This window comes from Scyliorhinus torazame, chromosome 6 (assembly GCF_047496885.1).
Source record: "Scyliorhinus torazame isolate Kashiwa2021f chromosome 6, sScyTor2.1, whole genome shotgun sequence".
Taxonomy (NCBI): Eukaryota; Metazoa; Chordata; class Chondrichthyes; order Carcharhiniformes; family Scyliorhinidae; genus Scyliorhinus; species Scyliorhinus torazame.
In genome coordinates this window covers 21,092,735-21,118,143 of record NC_092712.1, presented here as the reverse complement: position 1 = coordinate 21,118,143, position 25,409 = coordinate 21,092,735, and the positions used below count along the sequence as shown (strand labels likewise).

Here is a 25,409-nt window from a genome sequence, read left to right as displayed (position 1 = left end):
ACCTTCCCTGTTTGCGAACCTCACCCCGGATTGCAAACCCATCGCCACCATGAGCAGACGGTACAGTGCCCAGGACAGGACCTTCATCAGGTCTGAGGTCCAGCGTCTGCTGAGGGAAGGCATCATTGAGGCCAGCAACAGCCCCTGGAGAGCCCAAGTGGTAGTAGTTAAGACTGGGGAGAAACACACGATGGTCATTGACTACAGTCAGACCATCAATCGGTACACGCAGCTCGACGCGTACCCCCTCCCACGCATAGAACATAGAACATAGAAAATACAGCACAGAACAGGCCCTTCGGCCCACGATGTTGTGCCGAACCTTTGTCCTAGATTAATCATAGATTATCATTGAATTTACAGTGCAGAAGGAGGCCATTCGGCCCACTGAGTCTGCACCGGCTCTTGGAAAGAGCCCCCTACCCAAACTCAACACCTCCACCCAACACCAAGGACAATTTGGACATTAAGGGCAATTTATCATTGGCCAATTCACCTAACCCGCACATCTTTGGACTGTGGGAGGAAACCGGAGCACCCGGAGGAAACCCACGCAGACACGGGGAGGACGTGCAGACTCCGCACAGACAATGACCCAAGCCGGAATCGAACCTGGGACCATGGAGCTGTGAAGCAATTGTGCTATCCACAATGCTACCGTGCTGCCCTTAAGAACAAATAAATCTACACTATATCATTTTACCGTAATCCATGTACCTATCCAATAGCTGCTTGAAGGTCCCTAATGTTTCCGACTCAACTACTTCCACAGGCAGTACATTCCATGCCCCCACTGCTCTCTGGGTAAAGAACCTACCTCTGATATCCCTCCTATATCTTCCACCTTTCACCTTAAATTTATGTCCCCTTGTACTGGTTTGTTCCACCCGGGGAAAAAGTCTCTGACTGTCTACTCTATCTATTCCCCGATCATCTTATAAACCTCTATCAAGTCGCCCCTCATCCTTCTCCGCTCTAATGAGAAAAGGCCTAGCACCCTCAACCTTTCCTCGTAAGACCTACTCTCCATTCCAGGCAACATCCTGGTAAATCTTCTTTGCACCTTTTCCAGAGCTTCCACATCCTTCCTAAAATGAGGCGACCAGAACTGTACACAGTCCTCCAAATGTAGCCTTACCAAAGTTTTGTACAGCTGCATCATCACCTCACGGCTCTTAAATTCAATCCCTCTGTTAATGAACGCGAGCACACCATAGGCCTTCTTCACAGCTCTATCCACTTGAGTGGCAACTTTCAAAGAGGTATGAACATAGACCCCAAGATCTCTCTGCTCCTCCACATTGCCAAGAACTCTACCGTTAACCCTGTATTCCGCATTCATATTTGTCCTTCCAAAATGGACAACCTCACACTTTTCAGGGTTAAACTCCATCTGCCACTTCTCAGCCCAGCTCTGCATCCATTCTATGTCTCTTTGCAGTCGACAACAGCCCTCCTTACTATCCACAACTCCACCAATCTTTGTATCGTCTGCAAATTTACTGACCCACCCTTAAACTCCCTCATCCAAGTCATTAATGAAAATCACAAACAGCAGAGGACCCAGAACTGATCCCTGCGGTACGCCACTGGTAACTGGGATCCAGGCTGAGTATTTGCCATCCACCACCACTCTCTGACTTCTATCGGTTAGCCAGTTCGTTATCCAACTAGCCAAATTTCCCACTATCCCATGCCTCCTTACTTTCTGCATAAGCCTACCATGGGGAACTTTATCAAATGCCTTACTAAAATCCATGTACACTACATCCACTGCTTTACCTTCATCCACATGCTTGGTCACCTCCTCAAAGAATTCAATAAGATTTGTAAGGCAAGACCTACCCCTCACAAATCCGTGCTGACTATCCCTAATCAAGCAGTGTCTTTCCAGATGCATATCTGATATGGTCAATCAGATTGCACAGTACTGGGTCTTTTCCACAGTGGGCCTGAAATCTGCCTACCACCAGCTCCCCATCCGCAAGGCGGACCGCCAATACACTGCGTTCAAAGCAGACAGCCGCCTTTACCACTTCCTTAGTGTTCGCTTCGGCGTCACTAATGGGGTCTCGGTCTTCCAATGTGAGATGAACCGAATGGTTGACTGGTTCGGGCTGCGGGCCACCTTCCCGTACCTAGATAACGTCACCATCTGCGGCCACGACCAGCAGGACCTTTTCCAATTTCTCCACACCGCCAAACTCTTGAACCTCGCGTACAATAAGGAGAAATGCGAGTTCCGCACCAACCGCTGAGCCATCCTTGGCTATGTTGTGGAAAATGGAGTGTTAGGGCCCGACCCCGACCGCATGCACCCCTCATGGAACTCCCCCTCCCCCACTGCCCCAAGGCCCTCAAACGATGCCTCGGGTTTTTCTCCTATTATGCCCAGTGGGTCCCTAACTATGCGGACTCATCCACACCACAGTTTTCCACCTGACGGCTGAGGCTCGCAAGGCCTTCAACCGTATCAAGGCTGACATCGTACGTGGCCGACGAGACCCTCCCCTTTCAGATCTAGAGCGATGCATCGGACATCGCTCTGCCCGCCACCCTCAACCAGGCAGGCAGGCCCGTGGCATTCTTTTCCCGCACCCTCCATGCCTCCGAAATTCAGCACTCCTCCGTCGAAAAGGAGGCCCAAGCCATCATAGAAGCTGTGCGGCACTGGAGGCATTACCTGGCCGGCAGGAGATTCACTCTCCTCACTGACCAATGGTCGGTTGACTTCATGTTTAATAATACGCAGTGGGACAGGATAAAAAATGATAAAATCTTAAGATGGAGGATCGAGCTCTCCACCTACAATTACGAGATTTTGTATCGCCCCGGTAAGCTCAACGAGCCCCCCTATGCCCTATCCCGAGGTACATGTGCCAGCGCACAAGTGGACCAACTCCGGGCCCTACACGATGGTCTCTGTCACCCGGGGGTCACCCGGTTCTTTCACTTCATAAAGGCCCGCAACCTGCCCTACTCCATTGCGGAGGTCAGGGCTATCACCAGAGACTGCCAGGTCTGCGCGGAGTGCACACCGCACTTCTACCGGCCAAATCGAGCGCACCTGGTGAAGGCCCCCGCTCCTTTGAACGTCTCAGCATGGACTTCAAAGGGCCCCTCCCCTCCACCGACCAAAACACGAACTTCCTGAACGTGGTCGATGAATTCTCCAGATTTCCCTTTGCCATCCCATGCCCCGATATGACATCTGCCATGGTCATTTAAGCACTCAACAGCATCTTCACCCTGTTCGGTTTCCCCGCTTACGTCCAGAGCGACCGGGGATCCTCCTTTCCGAGCGATGAGCTGCGTCAGTACCTGCTCAGCAAGGGCATCGCCTCGAGCAGGACGACCAGCTACAACCCCCAGGGAAACGGGCAGGTGGAGAGAGAGAATGGGACTGTCTGGAAGGCCATCCTGCTGGCCCTGCGGTCTAAAACTCTCCCGGTCTCCCGTTGGCAGGAGGTCCTCCCCGTCGCGCTCACTCCATCCGATCGCTACTTTACACTACGACTAATGCAACCCCCCATGAACGTCTCCTTGCCTTCCCGAGAAAGTCCACCTCCGGGGTTTCGCTCCCAACGTGGCTGGCAGCTCCAGGACCCGTTCTCCTCCGCAAACACGTGCGGCTCCACAAGGCGGACCCGTTGGTCGAAAGGGTGCAGCTGCTGCATGTGAACCCACAGTATGCCAATCCTGACGGCCGCCAGGACACAGTCTCCCTCAGATCCACCAGCTGGATCCCCACCCACGGCCCCACACCACTCAACACCCCCCCACCCCCCTCCGATTGCCCCGGCGCCACCCACCCTCCCCCCAGCGCACCTTACTACAGGACAATCCATCCTCCCACTGGTTCCACCCAGGGATGAAGATGAGGACAACACGCTCCCGGAGTCACAGGCGACCAAGCTGGCGCCTGCATCACCATCGGGACTGCGGCACTCACAGCGGAGGATCAAGGCACCCGACCGGCTAAATTTGTAAATTTTCAAAAGATTGGAAACTTTTAATTCTCACATACTTGTAAATAGTTTTTCCACCCCCACCCTCCCCCCCACCCCCCACCCCGCTGGACTCTTTTTTAACAGGGGGCGAATATGGTAGTCACCACTGTTTGTATATTAGAGGTAATACGGTAAGGCTCCTGTACTACAGGTACGGGGGTAGATCCCAGCCTGCTGGTTCCGCCCAGTAGGCGGAGTATAAATGTGTGTGCACACCGAGCTGCTCCCATTTCCAGTAGCAGCTGCAGGAGGCAACACATCTCTGCTTAATAAAGCCTCGATTACTCTCTACTCTCGTCTCGTCATAATTGATAGTGCATCAGTGCGACACCCTCTTTCCCAGTGTGGAGCGGAGACAACAGCCAGCTGTACAGAATGAAGCCTGGGATGAGTTTGTGGAGGCTGTGAGTGCTGGCAGCCTCACTGCCTGAATCAGCATGAAATGCACAAAGAAGATGAACAACCTCCTTCCAGCTGTTAGGGTGAGAAACCATCTGTGTGACCCCAGCACCACTGCCATCCTTGATCTCTGACATCTGCCCCCAAAGACCTCTCTGTCAGTAACACTCCACCTGCCGACATGTCTCTCAGAACCCACCCTCCTGGAACACACAATACATGCCCTTCCATCTTTGGCTGAGCACCTTGCCCACATGTACTTCCAGCGAGAACCCCCACCACCCCCCCCACCCCCCCCCCCCAACCTCCAGAGTCTCAAAACACCCCGGAGCAGAGCTCTGGGGAAGACACCAACCTCTCTGCACAGCTTACACCAGCACCATTAACCAGTGCAGAGGCTATCACCTCAGTGGGTAATGTTAATGATCAGGAAGGTGGGGGGGCGCGGGGAAATTAGGGCAATGGGACAGAAGGGTCTGAGGGCACAGGGGGTGTGGGTGGCAGGGAGGGAAGTGGTGGTGGTGATGGAGCTGCTGGCCTTTTGGCCTCCTGCTCGGCGAATTGGGAGCTGATCAACCTCTCCCTCATCCAAGGAAGCCTGCTGTTCTTACCCCTCCTCTGGGGGCTGTATTGGAGAGCCCCAACAGAGCGGCCTAGGCTGTGGAAGTGCACCTTTCGGAGCCCGATGCACCAGTTGATGATGCTCCTGGTTGCTGAATGAGCCTGGCTATAACGCCTCTCCACCTCAATCTGGGGCCTTTTCGTCTGCAACATCAGCCATGGCCTCAGTGGATAGACTATGTCACTCACTAGCCAATCCCTCACCTGAAGGAATGCCTCAAAGATGCCAGGAACCTTCAAGTGTGCAGAATATTTGCATCTTGCAAGTTGCCTGGGTATCATGCACAGACGTGCATGATGTGCAGCAAGTCGCATCCCCTGTCGAGCTGGTGCTCTGAGGGTGACATGCGTGCCATCAATAACCCGCTGGACCTGGGGCACGTCAGCAATAGCAGTAAATCCAGCAGCCTGGACACCCTGGTGGGCCTGTTCCTGGTTAAAGTGGATACAGACAGCTGCCTGGGCCAATAGGGAATCCGTGATTTCGCAGCTGCTCCTGTGTGTGGACGTTTGAAAAATCCCACACATGTCACTGCACAAGCTCTGAAATGAGCCAGAGTCTTGGAGTTGAGGGGAGCCATCAGTTTGACAGCCACTGAGAGTGGATGTCCTCCTCCTATCATAATCTTTATTAGTGTCACAAGTCGGCTTACATTAACCCTGCAATGAAGTTACTGTGAAAATCCCCCAGTCACCACAGTCTGGCGCCTGTTCGGGTACACAGAGGGGGAATTCAGAATGTCCAATTCACCGAACAAGCTCGTCTTTCGGGACTTGTGGGAGGAAACCGGAGCACCCGGAGGAAACCCACGCAGACACGGGGAGAACGTGCAGACTCCGCACACACAGTGACCCAAGCCGGGAATCGAACCTGGGACCCTGGCGCTGTGAAGCAACAGTGCTAATCACTGTGCGACAGTGCCGCCCTTTTTTTTGTGTCAGCTCCTGCATCATGCAGGCTCTCGTCAAGGATGGAACTCCATGCACTGCCATTTGCCAAGGCTTCAATGCTGATCAAATCTCAACCACAGAAAAAAAATGGAGCTCATCAAGGACCCGTACAATTGAAGTGCCAAAAATTAAGCTTCAACGTCTTTGAACCAAAGAAAACAGTTTTACAATGTTCAGACTACAAAGACTTGCGCTGAAGAACACTCAGGTTGGACTGGAGGTTTTCATTTTGTTTCTCTCTCCAGAGATGGAGACAGAATTGCTAGGTTTTACCAGCATCTTCTGTTTTTATTTAAGTCTTACTCTGGGATGGCTTCTCTCACCCTCCGTCCCTGAAATTAACTTGAAATGAAATGAAATGAAAATCGCTTATTGTCACAAGTAGGCTTCAAATAATGTTGCTGTGAAAAGCCCCGAGTCGCCACATTCCGGCGCCTGTTCGGGGAGGCTGTGACGGGAATTGAACCGTGCTACTGGTATTGTTCTGCATTGCAAGTCATCTGTTTAGCCCACTGTGCTAAACCTGCCCCTTGACGGCTCTGGAGCTGCGGATGGACTCACTTTGGAGTATCCACGATGCTGCGGATGCCATAGATAATACTTTAAGCGAGTTGGTCACACCGCAGATAAAGAGTACTGAGGGAGATACTACAAGATCATCATTTAGTCTACAGGTGGAATTACTTTTAAATCATTAATAATTCAACCTTGGCCAGGTACTCCCCACATCCTTCCAACCTCTCCCTAATACAATTGAAAGTGACATCTGAATGTTAGCCTCAGCCTCCTGGCCTCCATTTTGCAGCTCGACCGCATGAAGTGAGCCTTGTATTATCACCTGTGAACTATCTCACAGCAGCAGTCAATTTTTAATCATTTCAAATAACTTCTCGTGGAATGTTTTAAGCCTATTGGAAATTATGATGGTCACAGTTGAATAGTAAGTCAAGGACATGTACAGAAGCTATAAACTGCGCAGCCATTTCTTAATATTTTTAATGTGCCGAGTTTGAACTCAACTCTATTCTCTGTCAACAGAGATGATGATTCAAGAAGAAAGAATGCTTGCAGGCGGTAAGTTAGTGCATGAGGGATGTTGATATCAAGAACGATGAGATTAGGGAAATCAAGTTCTTTGCAGAGCTCAGAAAAGACGCAGTGCAAAAAGGGAATTCCATTCAAATGTTTTAAAGTGATTTATTTTTTAAAATTTAGAGTACCCAATTATTCTTTTTTCCAATTAAGCGGCAATTTGCGTGGCCAATCCATCTTTGGTTTGTGGGGTCAAACCCACGCAAACACGGAGAGTGTGCAAACACTACACGGACAGTGACCCGACGCCGGGATCAAACCCGGGCCCTCAGCGCTGTGAGGCAGCAGTGTTAACCACTGCGCCATCACGCTGCTTAAAGTGATATTTTAAAGATTTTTTTCAAACACAGATGCAAAAGGCAGCTAACATGATAATTAGGCATTGAAATTCTTTTCACAAAGGATGTAAGGAATAAGGAATTTGTTAACCTGCTGTGACAATAGATAAATGTGTCCCACCCATTTGGTCGACAGGCCCCAGGCCTCCCATGACACTCCCCTTTCACCTCGGCTGTGAACACACAACGTTACGAAATAACAACAGCATTTTTGAAGGTTAAACATTTTTTTAAGTCAGGAAAACTGAGGAATATTCACCAAGTACATGAATAGGTTTATCAGCTGATAATCAGCAAATTATTTTATAGATTCGTAGAATGATACAGGATAGAGACACACTGTTCGGTTCATGGTACCTGCACTGGCTGTTTCGTAGAGCTATCCAAGTAGTCGTATTTCCCAATTCTTTCCAATTGGCTTTGTACATTATTTATTTTTAAGTATTTATCCAATTCTCCTTCGAAAGGCACTGTTGAATTTGCTTCAAACAGCAACACATTGCATTTCACAATATATACACAAATAAGGGAGATAAGCAAAAATAAAAACAATAAAGGTCCAAATTCCTGTCGTAACGGAGAGGTGCTCCCTCCTGGTGAAAACTGTGGAAAGGTTTGGAAATTCAAAATCTTACTCCAGAAAAATGTATGTTCCATTTTTGTGGGGCAGGACTTCAGTCGGGCTGGGATTCACACATCCACAGGCCAGCAGCTGTCTCCAATGAACCAGGATTTTGGTACGTCAGCAGTGTGAAACGCAAGGTATGCAGATTAGACCGAATATGAGTAGGTCTGAACTTGGTGAGTTCATTTGAATAGCCAGGGTACCCCTTTTGTTATAGTCCTGGGAACTCTTTGGGAGAGGTAAGGCACCTTGTGCCACTCTTTTGGAAAGGAAAGGCACCCTTCAGGATTGTTAAATGTAAACATGATTCTCCACTTTCACACACAAATTCATTGGCACTGTCAATCTGTCAAAGAACTGTCAAAGAACCATGACATAGCTGTAAAAATTTCAAAGAACTGTCAAAGAACTATGAAAGAACTATAACGTTGTCAGGGAGCTGTCGGAGGTGTCAATGAACTGTCAAAGCTGTCAAAATGCATGAGATGGACTTGCATGGAGGAGTTAAGGTGCAAAGGGTGGTGGGTGGTGGTCATCAATTAGCATGATTTGTCATGGGGCTAAAAAGGACCTTGAGGCGTGGGGGACAAGGGGGCATCAAGGACCATGGCGTAATTTTAACATGGGTTCTCATAGGAGGCATGAGAGGCCAAAAGGGGTGTGAGGTAGCACAGATTGGCTTGGGTGGGGAATGGGGTGTCTGTGGGTTAGGTTGAGGGCTAGGGATTGCTTTTCATGACAATTATTTTTTCATTGCATTCAAACAAGTGCCTGAGCACAAAGGTAGCTCTTCGGCTCAGCCTTCCATCACACCTCACAGCCTCTGCACTCATCCCAGTGGCAGTCGGCCTGATTTCCAATCCAGCACCCCCCATACCCGCCATGCTCCCCCCACCCCACCCAGTGAATCCCCTCCCCAGAAAACCAGGTCTAACGTAGATAAAATCTTCAGACATTGATACTGTAAATGATTCTAGTTAATTGATCATTTTTCAAATGATCTTTTCAGTGCCTTTTGTTATTGTGTCAGTTTTAGGAATATTTCAAAGACTTTTCAGGCTTGTCAGTGGATTATTGATTCAGCGTACAGTGGATACTGTTAAAGGAAGATGCATGGGGGGCATGGAAGGGGCATGAGGAAAATAAAGGGGCCTGCAAGGGACATGGGAAAGATGAGGAGGCATGGAGATGGATGGAAGTTATAAGGGGACAGGGAGAGGGCTTAAGAGATATGAATAGGCATGGGGGTTGGGAGGACAGTGATGTGAAGGGTTTCATAATCATGATTAAAACCAGGTTAATATCTTGGTATGTGGAGGCAGAGATATTTGTCGGCCCGCTTCACTGTCTACTCACCCTCATCAAGTTTAGCATAATTAGAGGCATAGATCGGTCAGCCCAAATAGGCTCCTTTTGTGTTATATATTCCATATAGTCTTTCAGTTTGTTCTTGGGATGTGAGCATGACTGATGTTTCCACTGTGTATCGCTGGCTGAAAACAGCTGGGAATGTTTCAGCCTTGTCTTTTGCACTGACGTTCCAGGATGCACCATCATTATCCAACAGCATTGCTAACTGGGTGGATTAGGATAGCAAATCTTTGATCTGCGATGTTGATTGTGAGATTGCCCATAGCTTGATAACATCCCACTACATTTCTTTTTGCCTGTTCTTTATTCATTTTACTCACATATACTGAGTTGGATACTCCATTCCACAGAACAAATACTTTATTTTTCCGTCTGTTGTTTTAAACAGCAAGCTGCATTTAACTTGAACTATCTTCTTATGACTTCACCAATTTTAACAGCAGTTGACTTCAGTTATTGAGCTTATTTCAATAATTAAGTTCTGAATCCTATTTTTCTTGTCTACACACGAGTCGGAGAATAATGGTGGGGAATTCCTGAGGTGAAAGGTCATAGAATCATAGAGTCCCTACAGTGCAGAAGATGACCATTCGGCCCATCGGGCCCCCACCACACCGACCAGTAACTCTTGACTGTCAGCGGTACTGCCAAAGTTATTTGAAGTTTTAATTCCCCTGCCCGATGGCTTTGCCAACAGGTTGTTTGAGGCATTGCAGCTGCTTACCGGCCTTACCTAATTTCCTAAAAAGGTAGGGCAGACGCTGAGCTAGCGTTGTCATCATACAGGTGGAGCCATTGACAGGGAAAGAATTGGAATCCGCTGTAGGCTTGAGAGAAGCAGCAGCCATAATGAAAGAGTTCATCAAGTACCTTTTCAGCTTTTAATCGAAGGTTGCCCACGAACCATTCGACCCGATAGGGAACTAGATGGTTTGTATTGTACCCTCCCCCTGTCCAGAGATTTCGATAAACTGTCACAGGATGTATTTTCCTCTGGATAGCTTTTCTGGCCTCTGCTCCCAATCCCATTGCCATTTAAGTGTGAAGGTGGGATTTGGAAATCCATCCAGTTCCCCAACAAGAATAAACGGTGGAAGAAAATCCCTGACGGTGGATTTAGGGATTCAATCAAGTGATTTTCTTTTTTTTTCTATGTCTTCATATCTCAGTGGCAGGTTCTGCAATTGAAGAAACTCCAGGCATGACAATCTAGCTTAGAAGCTCATTGCTTAATACAGAACTTTTTAGACTAAGTTTCCCAAAATATCTTTATGTTTGATGGACCTGTGGTCAGATTGGCTTCTAATAAACACAACTTCAATCACTCAACAGATATCTGGGTCTCCATCGGAGATGAATTTACATTCCCTGCATGGAGGTCCTTTAACAGTCCGTAACAATTAAAAATGGCTGATTTGGCATTACTGTAATTGTGCTTTGATGGCAGTATTCAATGTTTGTTTGCTGTAAACATTTAACTGTTTCATAATCAGAACTGGAAAGGCACAGGGCTTCAGGCCTCCATCGAACAGCAAGAGCAAGCTGCCCTGCTAATCGCCTGCCAATACCAGCCCGATCACCACCAGCAGCAGCAGAAACAAGGCTAGCAGGTAGAAAGATATACATTCGGAGGAAAGCCCCTGAGGCGGATTGGAATAAAGCTAAACCAACGAGCGATATAGAAATTGACCCAAGGCCATCGGTGTTTACAGTGAATATATGTTATTTGTGATGGGGGTCAATGAACAAGATTGTTTAAAGTTGCAGATGACACAAAGTCGGGGTGGAGAAAGGTAAACAGTGCAAAGCAGGGAAAACCAATAAATGGGTCACTGAATAGAAGGACATTTGTGAATGCCCATCAGCACCTGGTAATAACTTCACCCAGTGAAATATTGTAGTCACTATAGGCAAGTGTGGCCGCCTGTCCCACATACTCATTGGGAAAACTGAAAAAATATCGTTCTTTCACAACTTCATGGTGTCCCAAAGTGCTTTGCAGCCAAATTTGAAGTGTCATAAAATGTTGTTAAAGAAAATGTAGCATCCAAATTGGGCACAGCAAGATCCCCAAATCATCAGTAATGTGATGTTGATCACACAATCAATTTTAATAATGCTGATTGAAGAATAAATATTGGCCTGCTCGTCTTCAACATAAAAGCACTTCCAACTGTGCAGCATCTCCTTAGAACTGCACTGAACTGTCAGATAGGATAACGTGCTCAAGTTTTTATGAGTGCGATTTGGAAGTCGCAGCTTTGTGGCTTGGCAATAAGAATGCTTCCATCTCTACCCCCAGCTGAAGTGAACAATTCCTCACAACACAAATCCCAATGGGGACCAGCTAATCTATTTTTGGTGCTTTGGTTGGGAGAAAACTGTTTGCCGGGACACTGGTAGAATTCTTTCAGTAATGCTGTGAAGATCTTTAACATCCAGCTGAACTGCCCAAAACATGTTCAATTTCTCATCTGTAGGACGTCAACTCACATTAGCATACAGCACGGCATTCCCTAATTGTTGATGTTAAGTCCCTTACTAGATTATGTCATCAAATCCTAGTGTGGCTTGACCTTGGCTTTAATTGTTCAAATGGGGGAATAATAACGAGGTCAAAATTGTCATAGCCATCTATTGATCGCAATTCTAAGCTCTTAGATTTATTTTTGTGCAGAAATATAATATTGACAACTTTCATTCTTTCCTTTATTACTGCCTCAAAAGGGGCCGAAGCTGAAGGCCAACCAACAACCCCAACAGCAGCCCCAGGTTCGGGTGCACGACCAAAATCCAAGTCGCTAGCATGTACAAGGTTGCGTACACCTCTGCCAGGTAAGTAGTGATAAAAAAACAATGTATTCACTTTATAAAGACGTTGTAGTTTCATCAAAGACTTAGACGGTATTAACAGTCAAAAGTTTTGATTGGACTTAATTTCACATAATTTTCTCATGCCAATCCAAAACTACATGGGGTCCTGGCGACGCTGTGGATCTTTAATATTGACGATGGGACCTGGACCTGAGTGTTGAGTTCAAACAGATCCCATTTTAACTGTAGCAAGGGCCTTATCCCACAGCTGGAAGTCACAAATTTCTGAAGGAACTATAAATGCTTGTGAAGGGCGGATAATGTCTGTAGAACTCAAAGAGTAAATGCCGGAAAATCTCAGCAGGTCTGGCAGCATCTGTAGGGAGAGAAAAGAGCTAACGTTTCGAGACCAGGTGACCCTTTGTCATCTGGACTAGTAAACGTTCGCTCTTTTCTCTCCCTACAGATGCGGCCAGACCTGCTGAGATTTTCCAGCATTTTCTCTTTGGTTTCAGATTCCAGCATCCGCAGTCATTTGCTTTTGTATTATGTCTGTCGAACTGTTAGGTTGTGAATTTTTTTAAATCCCCAGCCCTTTAAAAAAAATACACAACATGCACCTGTCAATGAGAAGGGAAAAAGTTCAAGCGGTGAAGTAATTTAAATGGCCAGCTCTTTAAAACATTAAAAATGCCTGCCTATGGTTGTGTTGTTACATAGACATGGGATCCAATCACATTTTTGGTAAATATGTTGTGGGTTCATTTAGTTAGATCGGGCACATAGAAACATTTATACATAGGTAGATAGCTTCAAGAAATCAGCAGCAGAACTGTGGACTGTGATTTGGCGCAAATCCTATCATGACCGCAAAATCTCGCAAGAGGCCAAAAACGGGATTTGCGCCAGTGAGAATCCCAAGCGTGATATTCCCCACCCTACCTCCATCCACAAAGGCACAAACCTAATTTGCATATTGTATAGTATGATTAGCGGGCTTAACTTCTAGCTTGACCCTTTTATGTTTCCACCCACCCATCATGATGTAACACAGGCGCGAAGCACTACTGATTGTCAAACACGAAACCTGGTCGTGATAACCGGGGCGCACAGTGAGGGTGGTGCGGATCGTGGCCTAGCACCCTGGGCAGTGCTAACCTGGTGGTGCCAACCAGGCAGTACCTATCTGGCAGTGCCAAGGTGGCAGTGCCATGGTGGTGTGCCAGGGGTGGGTCCTCTGAAGAGCCCCACTGGGGGTTTCCCATATGTATGGGGACCCGATGTTTGGGAGGGGGGGGGGGAGGGGGGGGCTGCCGGCAGTGGGATGGGCCCAATGCCTGTGAAGGAGGGTGGTGCCCCAATCCTAAGGGGTGGTGGGCTCGACCCAACACTTCTGCGGGATGAGTGAGCTTTGTAAAGGGAGTTTGGGCTTGAGCCAGTGATGAGGACCTGGGATGATTCCAGTGATGAAGAGGGGTTGGTGCCACATGTGATGAGGAGAGGGGAGGCTGTCCCAATGGCTGCGGGGGGGAGGTTGGGTCACCCTGATGCCTGCACGGTGGGGGGTTCTCCAATCTTTGCATTGTGGGGGGGGGGGGAATTCGCTGATATTTCGCTCGGGTTGTCCGATCCGAGTTTGTCCAGCCGCCGCTGCCAGCGAGAATGCAGAACTCGGCGCTAAGCCAAAGCTCCATTCACTGCGGCGAGGCTGGAGAATCCCGCTGGCCTGAATGGACGGAAAATTCCGACCTTTGTCCCAGTTGCAATAGGACTGTATGGTGATTGAGGAGCCAGAGTGGGTCTGATTTATCTTCGCTTGTGTCTTACCCTAGTGCCTTTACTTGGAATTACTTTGCAGGATCTGGGTTCCGAACAAGCCCTTGACACCTTGGCCGGTTGCCACAGACCGTCTGTGGGATCCTGGATGTGAACATTTTGGCTTGACTGTAAACTTGTTAATTCAGTACCCGCGTTTTTAGCGTTCACGGTGGTCACCTTGTTTAAATGTAAACGTTTCTCTACAGTTTCTGAGAGGGGACAATGCATACGAGTCGGTAAATTTCTACCCACTGGTCTGCCAAACATGGGGCTGGATTCTACGTTTTGAAGACTAAGAGGCCACTGATTCCCCGTTTTGCTGGGGGCTAGCAGGGAGCCAGCGTAGAGCTCTAGCTGCCAATACGGCCCCCAGCACTTCCAGCTCAGAGGCCGTGCAGTCGCACGGTGGCGGCCTGCAGCCGTGTGTGCTCCATGGCGGACTCAGCCCGCGGACCTGGACCGCCAAAGTGGTGCCCCCCATCGGCCGTTCGTACGCCCCGGACCGCCCGCCCACATTGCCCCCAGCCCCAAATGAAGCCCTCCCTGCCAGCCGATTGGCCCTACCCCGACTGAGTCCACAGCCGCCACACGAGCTTCCCGGGCAGTGTGAGCAAACGTAATCCACGCCGTCGGGAATTCGGCTGGTCAGGGACAGAGCATCGCGGGCAGGCCTCAGGCAATGGCCTGAGGCGGTGGACAATCGGCGCAGAGTACGCTGCTTTTCAGGTGGCGGAGAATTCAGAAACCGGCGCCGCTCCCGATTTCGGTGCCAAAATGTATTCTCTACCACGCCGCTGAACGCGATTTCGACGTCGGGGAGCAGAGAATCCCAACTCTTGGGCAGCAATGAAATAATTGCACTTCAAGATGTCATTCTCAGGCGGTAACATTCTTGCATGGTCTGTCTACATTTGAGAATTAGGGATCTCACGGTTTGAATCACTTGTTCAGCTGGGCCATTAGATCCAGGGTAATGAGGAGAAGAAATAGTGCGATCAACATTCCACTTCTGGCACATATCCTGAAATTGCTTACCATTAAACTGTGGATTATTATCCATAATGACGTCTCGAGGCACACAAAATAAACTGAAATTGTATTTAGAATGTGCAATTGTCAAATAATGGGGTACATGGTGAAGTAGTCAATGATGACAATAAAGTCAATGCCGCGGACATGGAAAAGAGGTCCATTACGATTTGGGACCAAGGATGGGGAGGAACCTCATGTGGAATCAGTGGTTCCTTACGCTCTTGACATGCTTCCCTCGTCATGACAAATGACTTCAATGTTAACTGTCCATTCCTGGCCAATAGACCGTCTCTCTTGTGAGTCTTGTCATCCAGTCTATACTGAGGTGTGAGTGATTAAGTTGTTGAAGAATATCAGGTTGCAGAGATTCTGGTTGATGACCTGCCTGCTTTAAAACTGACTTCCCGGGAGATGCCGAGCTTGTCCCATATGGTCCCGTATTTGTGCACATGTTGAATTGAATCAGGCCGTCCTTCAATGATGGGTTTCCACAGTTTCTATAGTGTAGAATATTTGCTGTTTCTTCTTGTGGTGCTGGTATTTGTGTTGTTCAAAATGTACCTGATCAAAACCTCAAGTTCAATGTCAGTGACGTCAACTTGTAGATCCATAGATACATCTTCTGTTCTGCTGGGTTTGGCAATCTGCTAAGTCTATCCGATGCAACCATCCGGATACAAAGTTTCTCAGTCATAACCTTGAATCCTTATCAAGTGTTGTTGCAATCCCAGCGGTGCACTGGACAATGGTCTTTGCCAGATCATCTCCAGTGGCCTGTGGTCAGTCTCTTTTTGTCAAATGGAGAGCTCTGAAAGCCTGAAAGCATATGATTTCAAACACTAAAACTAATTGTTTGTGGCTCAGCGTTGAAATAGTTGAACTGCGTTGTGAACTTGGGAGTGAGTTTGAACAAAAGCGCTGGCAATTGGATGAGTGAGGGAATTCATTGAGTGAGGGAATTCAGTGAGTGAGGGAAATCAGTGAGTGAGGGAAATCAGTGAGTGAGGGAATTCAGTGAGTGAGGGAATTCAGTGAGTGAGGGAATTCAGCGAGCGAGGGAATTCAGCGAGTGAGGGAATTCAGCGAGTGAGGGAATTCAGTGAGTGAGGGAATTCAGTGAGTGAGGGAATTCAGCGAGTGAGGGAATTCATTGAGTGAGGGAATTCAGTGAGTGAGGGAAATCAGTGAGTGAGGGAAATCAGTGAGTGCGGGATTTCAGTGAGTGAGGGAAATCAGTGAGTGAGGGAATTCAGTGAGTGAGGTAATTCAGTGAGTGAGGGAATTCAGTGAGTGAGGGAATTCAGTGAGTGAGGGAATTCAGTGAGTGAGGGAATTCAGTGAGTGAGGGAATTCAGTGAGTGAGGGAATTAGCTGGAGAGGGGAAAGAGATGCACCTTTCCTTTTTTGAAAGTTTTTACTCTGTGGAAACTGGTTCTTACCCTACTGCAGGCAAGGAGCTCACTGTTTGGTAAGTATCTGGGGCGGGATTCTCCGCAATCGGCGGGATGTCCGACGACTGGCGCCAAAAACGGCACGAATCAGTCCGGCATCGCGCCACCCCAAAGGTGCGGAATCCTCCGCATTTTGAGGGGCCGAGCCCTAACCTTGAAGGGCTAGGCCCACGCCGGACTGATTTCCACCCCGCCAGCTGGCGGGAAAGACCTTTGGTGCCCCGCCAGCTGGTGCGAAACTGACTTTGCCGTGCGGCGCATGCGAGGGAGCGTCAGCGGCCGCTCACGGCATCCCCGCACATGCACAGTGGAGGGGGTCTCTTCCGCCTCCGCCATAGTGGAGACCATGGCGAAGGCGGAAGGAAAAGAGTGCCCCCATGGCACAGGCCCGCCCGCGGATCGGTGGGCCCCGATCGCGGGCCAGGCCACCGTGTGGGCACCCCCCGGGGCCAGATCGCCCCGCGCCCCCCTCAGGACCCCGGAGCCCGCCCACGCCGCCTTGTCCCGCCGGTAAGAGAGGTGGTTTGATTCTCGCCGGCGGGACAGGCATTCCAGCAGCGGGACTTCGGCCCATCGCGGGCCGGTGAATCACCGGGGGGTCCGCCAACCGGCACGGCGCGATTCCCACCCCCGCCAAATATCCGGTGCCGGGAATTCGGCAACCGGCGGGGGCGGGATTCACGCCAGCCCCCGGCGGGGGGTCGGAGAATCCCGCCCCTGATAAATGGTTAATGTCTATTCTATTCTTAAGGTTTAAAATGGCGGGTGTCCTCTGGGGGCTCCGGGGCCTGAGGGCCCCGGTTCACTTGTCGACGGCACATGCATAGCCGTGCCCCCCTGCCCGTATGCTGACCCCTCGACATGGCCTCATCCGAGGGGTGGAACTCCGGAGTGCTAGTGGCCACCTTCACCGCCACATGGGATAGGCCTGGGTTGGCACTCAGCGCCCCTTCCTCCTGGTTGGTGCCCATAGGGCCATGGGGTTCACCTTGGGTTGATGGAGCAGCTGTTTCGGGACCCGGCTACCCTTGTATCATCTGGCTCTGCCAACCCTGGCGGTTACCCATGGTCTGTACCTTTGTGTCAACGCCCTCAGTGACTGGGACATGCCTTAGCAATGCCCACCTGCGACTGCGACTGGGACAAGCTTCGCTGTGTCTCGAACATGCTCATCTAAGAGCGGGACATGTCCCGCGGAACCCATCAAGGGAGGCCTGGTACTGGGTGTCGTCTCCCAGTGAGGCAGACATACTTCCGAGACCCTCAGCCATGGCCGTCACCGACTGAGCGATGCCTTGGCCACCTTCATTCATGGGCCGACGCCATGCACCAGGCTTTCCACTGTGGTCGCCACCCTAACAGTGTCGGCCTCGGTGCCACTGATTGCCAGCGCCATCTCCTGCACCCGTTGTCTTCTGGGATCCTCTGACGGGCTGGAATTAACGTGACATCGCCCTCTGAACGGCCAGGTTGGTCCCTATCAGCCCCATCAGGTTTGCGTAACCTACTTCCAGAATCTCAGCATCAGCCTGGGTCCCAGCTGGGTCCTGGGATCCAGCAGCCCTCCGAATGCTGTCCCGCCTGGGGGTTCCTGCCTCCACCTGATGTGCATCAGCAGCAGTGTGGTGCTCACCAGATTGTGCCCCAGAAGCCTGGCCACCCACGTGTCCCACCGAGGTGTGTGTATCTGCGCTGGTGGAAAGCGGGGATGACAGCTGTGCCGCGACTATAACAGTTGCGTACTCGGAGCTCTCTTCCAAGGTGTTCTCCTCAGAGTCAGGGGAGGAGCCGCCCTGGTGGGACTGCTGGACCTGCAGGAGAATGGACATGTGGTCAGTGGGAGGGACGGTTCATTCAGCAAGGTAACCACTACTCACGTTTGACAGGTCTTCCGGGTGGAGCCTGGCGGCTCCTCACCTCTGCGGCTTCTGCCAGCCTCCGCGTGGGTGACCAATCTGTCCTCTGCCACCCCAGCAAGTGCGGCTTCAGTGCTGCTCGGCCTTGTTAGCGAGGGGCTGGTGAGCGTGGTCCCGGCGAATCAGCTGGCGAGCCGGCAGTTGGGGCGAGAAGCCCGCGAGGCCTCGGTAAGTGGACCAATTAGCGTTGAATGGTGTTGCCGTCCTCGCTGGGCCAAGCACCGGGAAACCCGTGGCAATTCCCGCTCGCTACAGCACTTGGAAATTTTTCTGAGAATCGCGCCATATGGTTATTCTCTGCAGCCAAGAGAAAAAGTCCGGAAGGTTGTACTGCCTGCCCAGTGCCAAGGTTTAAGAACATAAGAACTAGGAGCAGGAGTAGGCAATCTGGCCCCTCGAGCCTGCTCCACCATTCAATGAGATCATGGCTGACCTTTTTGTGGACTCAGTTCCACTTACCTGCCCGCTCACCGTAACCCTTAATTACTTTACTGTTCAAAAATCTATCTAACTTTGCCGTAACAACATTCAATGAGGTAATCCCAACTGCTTCACTGGGCAGGGAATTCCAGAGATTCACGACCCTTTGGATGAAGAGGTTCCTCCTCAACTCAGTCCTAAATCTGCTCTGCCTTATTTTGAGGCTCTGCCTCCGAGTTCTCTTTTCACCCGCTATTGGGTTTGGGGCACTTGCTCTGAGGTGGAACAGAAACTTGGCCTGATCCAGCCATGGCTGATCAAGACTGGTGTGGCAGAAGTGGGTTCCAAACCATGAAGCACTCGCAGAAGTGGAGGTTCTGATGTTGTGACAGTGTACACCCGAACCCTGCTGAGATCAGGGGCGGGATTCTCCGCAATCGGCGGGATGTCCGCCGACTGCCGCCAAAAACGGCGCAAATCAGTCCGGCATCGCGCCGCCCCAAAGGTGCGGAATCCTCCACATCTTGGGGGGCTGAGCCCTAACCTTGAGGGGATAGGCCCGCGCCGGACAAATTTCCGCCCCACCAGCTGGCGGGAAAGGCCTTTGGTGCCCCGCCAGCTGGTGCGAAACTGACTTTGCCGTGCGGCATATGCGAGGGAGCGTTAGCGGCCGCTCACGGCATCCCCACACATGCGCAGTGGAGGGGGTCTCTTCAGCCTCCGCCATGGTGCAGACCATGGCAAAGACGGAAGGAAAAGAGTGCCCCCACGGCACAGGCCCGCCCGCGGATCGGTGGGCCCCGATCGCGGGCCAGGCCACCGTGGGGGCACCCCACGGGGCCAGATCGCCCCGCTCCCCCCCCAGGACCCCGGAGCCCTCCCACTCCGCCGTGTCCCGCCGGTAAGAGAGGTGGTTTAATCCACGCCGGCGGGACAGGTATTCTAGCAGTGGGACTTCGGCCCATCTGGGCTGGAGAATCGCCGGGGGGGGGCCCGCCAACCGGCGCGGCGCGATTCCCGTCCCCGCTGAATATCCGGTGCCGGAGAATTCGGCAACCGGCGGGGGCGGGATTCACGCCAGCCCCCGGCGATTCTCCAACTCGGCGGAGGGTCGGAGAATCTCGCCCCAGTTTTCACCTCTTAAGGGGCGTCATTCTCCGCCGGCGGGAGTCTCCGTTTTGCCGGCGCCGGGGGGTTTCCCGACGGCGTGGGGCTGTCCCACAATGGGAAACCCCATTGACCGGCCGGTGTTACGGAGACTCCCGCCGGCCGGTCGGGGCAGAAATGTGGAGGGGCGGGTAGGAGAATTTCGCTCAAGAATCTTGGACTGGATTCTCCGAATTTGCAGCTAAATGCCGACGGCGGCGTGGGAACTATGGCGTTTTGCAATGCCAAATCGGCACCGAAACCTCACCGATCCTGGGACCGTTGAAGGACTTGCAACCGCGTCGGGTAAAACTCCCGGCCCGCGTGCCAGAAACAGCTGGAGAATGGCTGCGATAGTAGCCACGCAAGCGCACGGCGATGACCTGCCGCGGTCGCACCGTACAACATGGTGCTGGCCGTGCGCGGACCCGACCTGCCAAACACTGCATCTCCCCCACCTGTCCCCCCAGCCCTCGCGGAAGCCCCTGTGGCCAGCAGCACGGCTCCCAGCGACTGTGGCAGCGCTGGTCACCGTCCCCGGCCACCACGCAGGGTTCCCGACCGCTCAGACCACACCGGGTACCAGGCCCATCGGGGGCAGAGCTTTGGGGAAGGGCCTTCCGATGACACGCCAACGGCGTTCCGACAGAATGCGGTGCGTGACGCGATGATGTCATTTCGGAGGGGTGGAGAATAGAAAACCAGCGTCATCCCTGATTTGGGCATCGGATAGGATTCTCTGCCCGATTGCCGATTATGTTATTGGCACCGGGCAGAGAATATCGCCCCTTATACGTTTTAATCATATCATCACTCATTCTTCTGAACTCCAGGTAGTACAGACACAGCCTGTTTAACCTCTCCTCACATGGCAGCCTGTCCATACCCAGGATCATCCCCGTAACTCTCTGGACTGCCTTCAGTGAAAATATATATTCCCTTAAATACCTTCTATCCCTGTATGCACAGCGCTGCATCTGCACATTAAATGGAAGCCCTGTGGATGCACCACACACTTACACACCCCTCTGTTACAGACGCTCAGGTCTGTAGGTTTGAGTGAAAGGACTCTAGTTTGGCTGACAGGGTCAGCGTTGGAAAGGTGCTCGCACAGGTATTAGATGTAGGCAGGAAGTCGCAGGTTTGGCTGCCAGGCAGGGCTGCTCAGTCCCTTACAGAATGGCGTCGCAGCATTGAAGCCTTGGCAAATGGCATAGTGCACGGAGTTCCATCCGTGACAGGGGCCTGCAGAAGCTGACACAAAAAAAAGGGCGGCACGATCACACAGTGGTTAGCACTGTTGCTTCACAGTCCAGGGTCCCGGGTTCGATTCCCGGCTTGGGTCACTGTCTGTGCGGAGTCTGCACGTTCTCCCCGTGTCTGCGTGGGTTTCCTCCGGGCGCTCCGATTTCCTCCCACAAGTCCCGAAAGATGTGCTGTTAGGTGAATTGGACATTCTGAATTCTCCCTCCGTGTACCCGAACAGACGCCGGAATATGGCGACTAGGGGATTTTCACAGTAACTTCATTGCAGTGTTAATGTAAGCCCACTTGTGACAATAAAAAAGATTAGTTGAAGTGTCGTCAGTGGCCAGGACATATCAAACTTCTCCATGCGTTGTCACTTCCACACTACACCTTCACATTTTAAGCACGCATAAAACTTGGGAGAACATCTCTGTTATTCAGCTAACACGGAAAAGGAGGTGGCCTTTGTGGTAGATTGAGGTGCCTGACTCTTTAAGACATGACATCAGAGGAAGGTCAGCTGGTTCCTGGGACCAATGGGGAACGGGTGCTGATAATCCCCCAGAGGCTGGAGCCCTCTGCCGGGCGGAATACACCAGGGAGCCGGTAGATGTAAGGACTGGAGCAGCAGCTCCCTGCTACTCCGGGGCAGCGAGGCCAGGGGCCTCTGTACCTTTGTTTATTGTTATCAATAAATTCTGTTTGTTCACATGAGGAGTCTTGGTGATAAGTGGTAGAACTGATTGTCAAAGTGGAACACATCAAGGATGTGACCCATGGCGTTCTTGCAGGACATTCTGTATCATCGACTACGAGAGTCATTCAAAGTTGATGAAAAATAAGATTGATCAGTTAAAGCAGGATTTGTCCAAGAAGGAATCTGAACTAAAACTGAAAATACTGGGCAATCTCAGCAGGTCTGCCAGCAATTTCAGCGGGAGCATTGCGGAAGGAGGTTGCTGGGAGGTAAGTCAACCTTTAAAAGCACTTCTCTTTGCAGGGGCAGGCCAGTCGATTTCGGCGGCGTGAGAGCAGCTGGTTAGTCAGTTTCAGCGGGAGCATTGCGGAAGGAGGTTGCTGGGAGGTAAGTCAACCTTTAAAAGCACTTCTCTTTGCAGGGGCAGGCCAGTCGATTTCGGCGGCGTGAGAGCAGCTGGTTAGTCAATTTCAGCGGGAGCATTGCGGAAGGAGGTTGCTGGGAGGTAAGTCAACCTTTAAAAGCACTTCTCTTTGCAGGGGCAGGCCAGTCGATTTCGGCGGCGTGAGAGCAGCTGGTTAGTCAATTTCAGCGGGAGCATTGCGGAAGGAGGTTGCTGGGAGGTAAGTCAACCTTTAAAAGCACTTCTCTTTGCAGGGGCAGGCCAGTCGATTTCGGCGGCGTGAGAGCAGCTGGTTAGTCAATTTCAGCGGGAGCATTGGAAGGAGGTTGCTGGGAGGTAAGTCAACCTTTAAAAGCACTTCTCTTTGCAGGGGCAGGCCAGTCGATTTCGGCGGCGTGAGATCAGCTGGTTAGTCAATTTCAGCGGGAGCATTGCGGAAGGAGGTTGCTGGGAGGTAAGTCAACCTTTAAAAGCACTTCTCTTTGCAGGGGCAGGCCAGTCGATTTCGGCGGCGTGAGAGCAGCTGGTTAGTCAATTTCAGCGGGAGCATTGCGGAAGGAGGTTGCTGGGAGGTAAGTCAACCTTTAAAAGCACTTCTCTTTGCAGGGGCAGGCCAGTCGATTTCGGCGGCGTGAGAGCAGCTGGTTAGTCAATTTCAGCGGGAGCATTGCGGAAGGAGGTTGCTGGGAGGTAAGTCAACCTTTAAAAGCACTTCTCTTTGCAGGGGCAGGCCAGTCGATTTCGGCGGGAGTGGAGCTGGCTGGTTAGTCAATTTCAGCAGGAGCTGAGAATTTTTCTTTTTTTTTTTAAATTAGTTTTTGAGGCGGGATCAGGAAGTCGACCCGCGGACGTCTGGGAAGACCCTCACCAATAAATTCTGGTGGAGAGGAAACCCGAGACACTACACGTGTAGTGTCTCCCACCCGCCCTCCTCCTCTAACCTAATAATAAAACCCATTGGTCTGAGGTAAGTACCATATTTTTATTATATTATTATTATTTTTTATAAAAATTTAATTTAGTTGTTAGCAAGATCTTGGTAGAAAGTTGGAGGAATGGCAGGGAAGGGAGTGCAATGTTCCTCCTGCAGGATGTTTGAGGTGAGGGATGCAGTTAGTGTCCCTGCTGATTTTACCTGCAGGAAGTGCTGCCATCTCCAGCTCCTCCAAGACCGAGTTAGGGAACTGGAGCTGGAGTTGGAAGAACTTCGGATCATTCGGGAGGCAGAAGGGGTCATAGATAGCAGCTTCAGGGAATTAGTTACACCAAAGATTGGAGATAGGTGGGTAACTGTAAGAGGGACTGGGAAAAAACAGTCAGTGCAGGGATCCCCTGCGGTCGTTCCCCTGAGAAACAAGTATACCGCTTTGGATACTTGTGGGGGGGGCGACTTACCAGGGGTAAGCCATGGGGTACGGGCCTCTGGCACGGAGTCTGTCCCTGTTGCTCAGAAGGGAAGGGGGGAGAGGAGCAGAGCATTAGTAATTGGGGACTCTATAGTCAGGGGCACAGATAGGAGATTTTGTGGGAGCGTGAGAGACTCACGTTTGGTATGTTGCCTCCCAGGTGCAAGGGTACGTGATGTCTCGGATCGTGTTTTCCGGGTCCTTAGGGGGGAGGGGGAGCAGCCCCAAGTCGTGGTCCACATTGGCACCAACGACATAGGTAGGAAAGGGGACAAGGATGTCAGGCAGGCTTTCAGGGAGCTAGGATGGAAGCTCAGAACTAGAACAAACAGAGTTGTTATCTCTGGGTTGTTGCCCGTGCCACGTGATAGTGAGATGAGGAATAGGGAGAGAGAGCATTTAAACACGTGGCTACAGGGATGGTGCAGGCGGGAGGGTTTCAGATTTTTGGATAACTGGGGCTCTTTCTGGGGCAGGTGGGACCTCTACAGACAGGATGGTCTACATCTGAACCTGAGGGGCACAAATATCCTGGGGGGGAGATTTGTTAGTGCTCTTTGGGGGGGTTTAAACTAATGCAGCAGGGGCATGGGAACCTGGATTGTAGTTTTAGGGTAAGGGAGAATGAGAGTATAGAGGTCAGGAGCACAGATTTGACGTCGCAGGAGGGGGCCAGCGTTCAGGTAGGTGGTTTGAAGTGTGTCTACTTCAATGCCAGGAGTATACGAAACAAGGTAGGGGAACTGGCAGCGTGGGTTGGTACCTGGGACTTCGATGTTGTGGCCATTTCGGAGACATGGATAGAGCAGGGACAGGAATGGATGTTGCAGGTTCCGGGGTTTAGGTGTTTTAGTAAGCTCAGAGAAGGAGGCAAAAGAGGGGGAGGTGTGGCGCTGCTAGTCAAGAGCAGTATTACGGTGGCGGAGAGGATGCTAGATGGGGACTCTTCTTCCGAGGTAGTATTGGCTGAAGTTAGAAACAGGAAAGGAGAGGTCACCCTGTTGGGAGTTTTTTATAGGCCTCCTAATAGTTCTAGGGATGTAGAGGAAAGGATGGCGAAGATGATTCTGGATATGAGCGAAAGTAACAGGGTAGTTATTATGGGAGACTTTAACTTTCCAAATATCGACTGGAAAATATATAGTTCGAGTACAATAGATGGGTCGTTTTTTGTACAGTGTGTGCAGGAGGGTTTCCTGAAACAATATGTTGACAGGCCAACAAGAGGCGAGGCCACGTTGGATTTGGTTTTGGGTAATGAACCAGGCCAGGTGTTGGATTTGGAGGTAGGAGAGCACTTTGGGGACAGTGACCACAATTCGGTGACGTTTACGTTAATGATGGAAAGGGATAAGTATACACCGCAGGGCAAGAGTTATAGCTGGGGGAAGGGCAATTATGATGCCATTAGACGTGACTTGGGGGGGATAAGGTGGAGAAGTAGGCTGCAAGTGTTGGGCACACTGGATAAGTGGGGCTTGTTCAAGGATCAGCTACTGCGTGTTCTTGATAAGTATGTACCGGTCAGACAGGGAGGAAGGCGTCGAGCGAGGGAACCGTGGTTTACCAAGGAAGTGGAATCTCTTGTTAAGAGGAAGAAGAAGGCCTATGTGAAGATGAAGTGTGAAGTTTCGGTTGGGGCGATGGATAG

The 25,409-nt window shown here is 50.9% G+C and overlaps 1 protein-coding gene across 6 annotated transcripts in view; it reads left to right on the top strand.

The window, feature by feature from the left end:
- Positions 1–25,409, top strand: part of LOC140424705 (uncharacterized) — a 429,538-nt gene that overhangs the window by 266,174 nt on the left and 137,955 nt on the right. For 5 of the 6 annotated variants that reach the window (XM_072508006.1, XM_072508004.1, XM_072508005.1 and 2 more), the window contains exons 27-29: positions 7,020–7,055; positions 10,901–11,017; positions 12,135–12,242. In XM_072508006.1, the coding sequence (XP_072364107.1) occupies positions 7,020–7,055; positions 10,901–11,017; positions 12,135–12,242 (261 nt within the window). The remainder of the gene's footprint in view (positions 1–7,019; positions 7,056–10,900; positions 11,018–12,134; positions 12,243–25,409) is intronic. The other variant, XM_072508009.1, reaches the window with a different exon arrangement.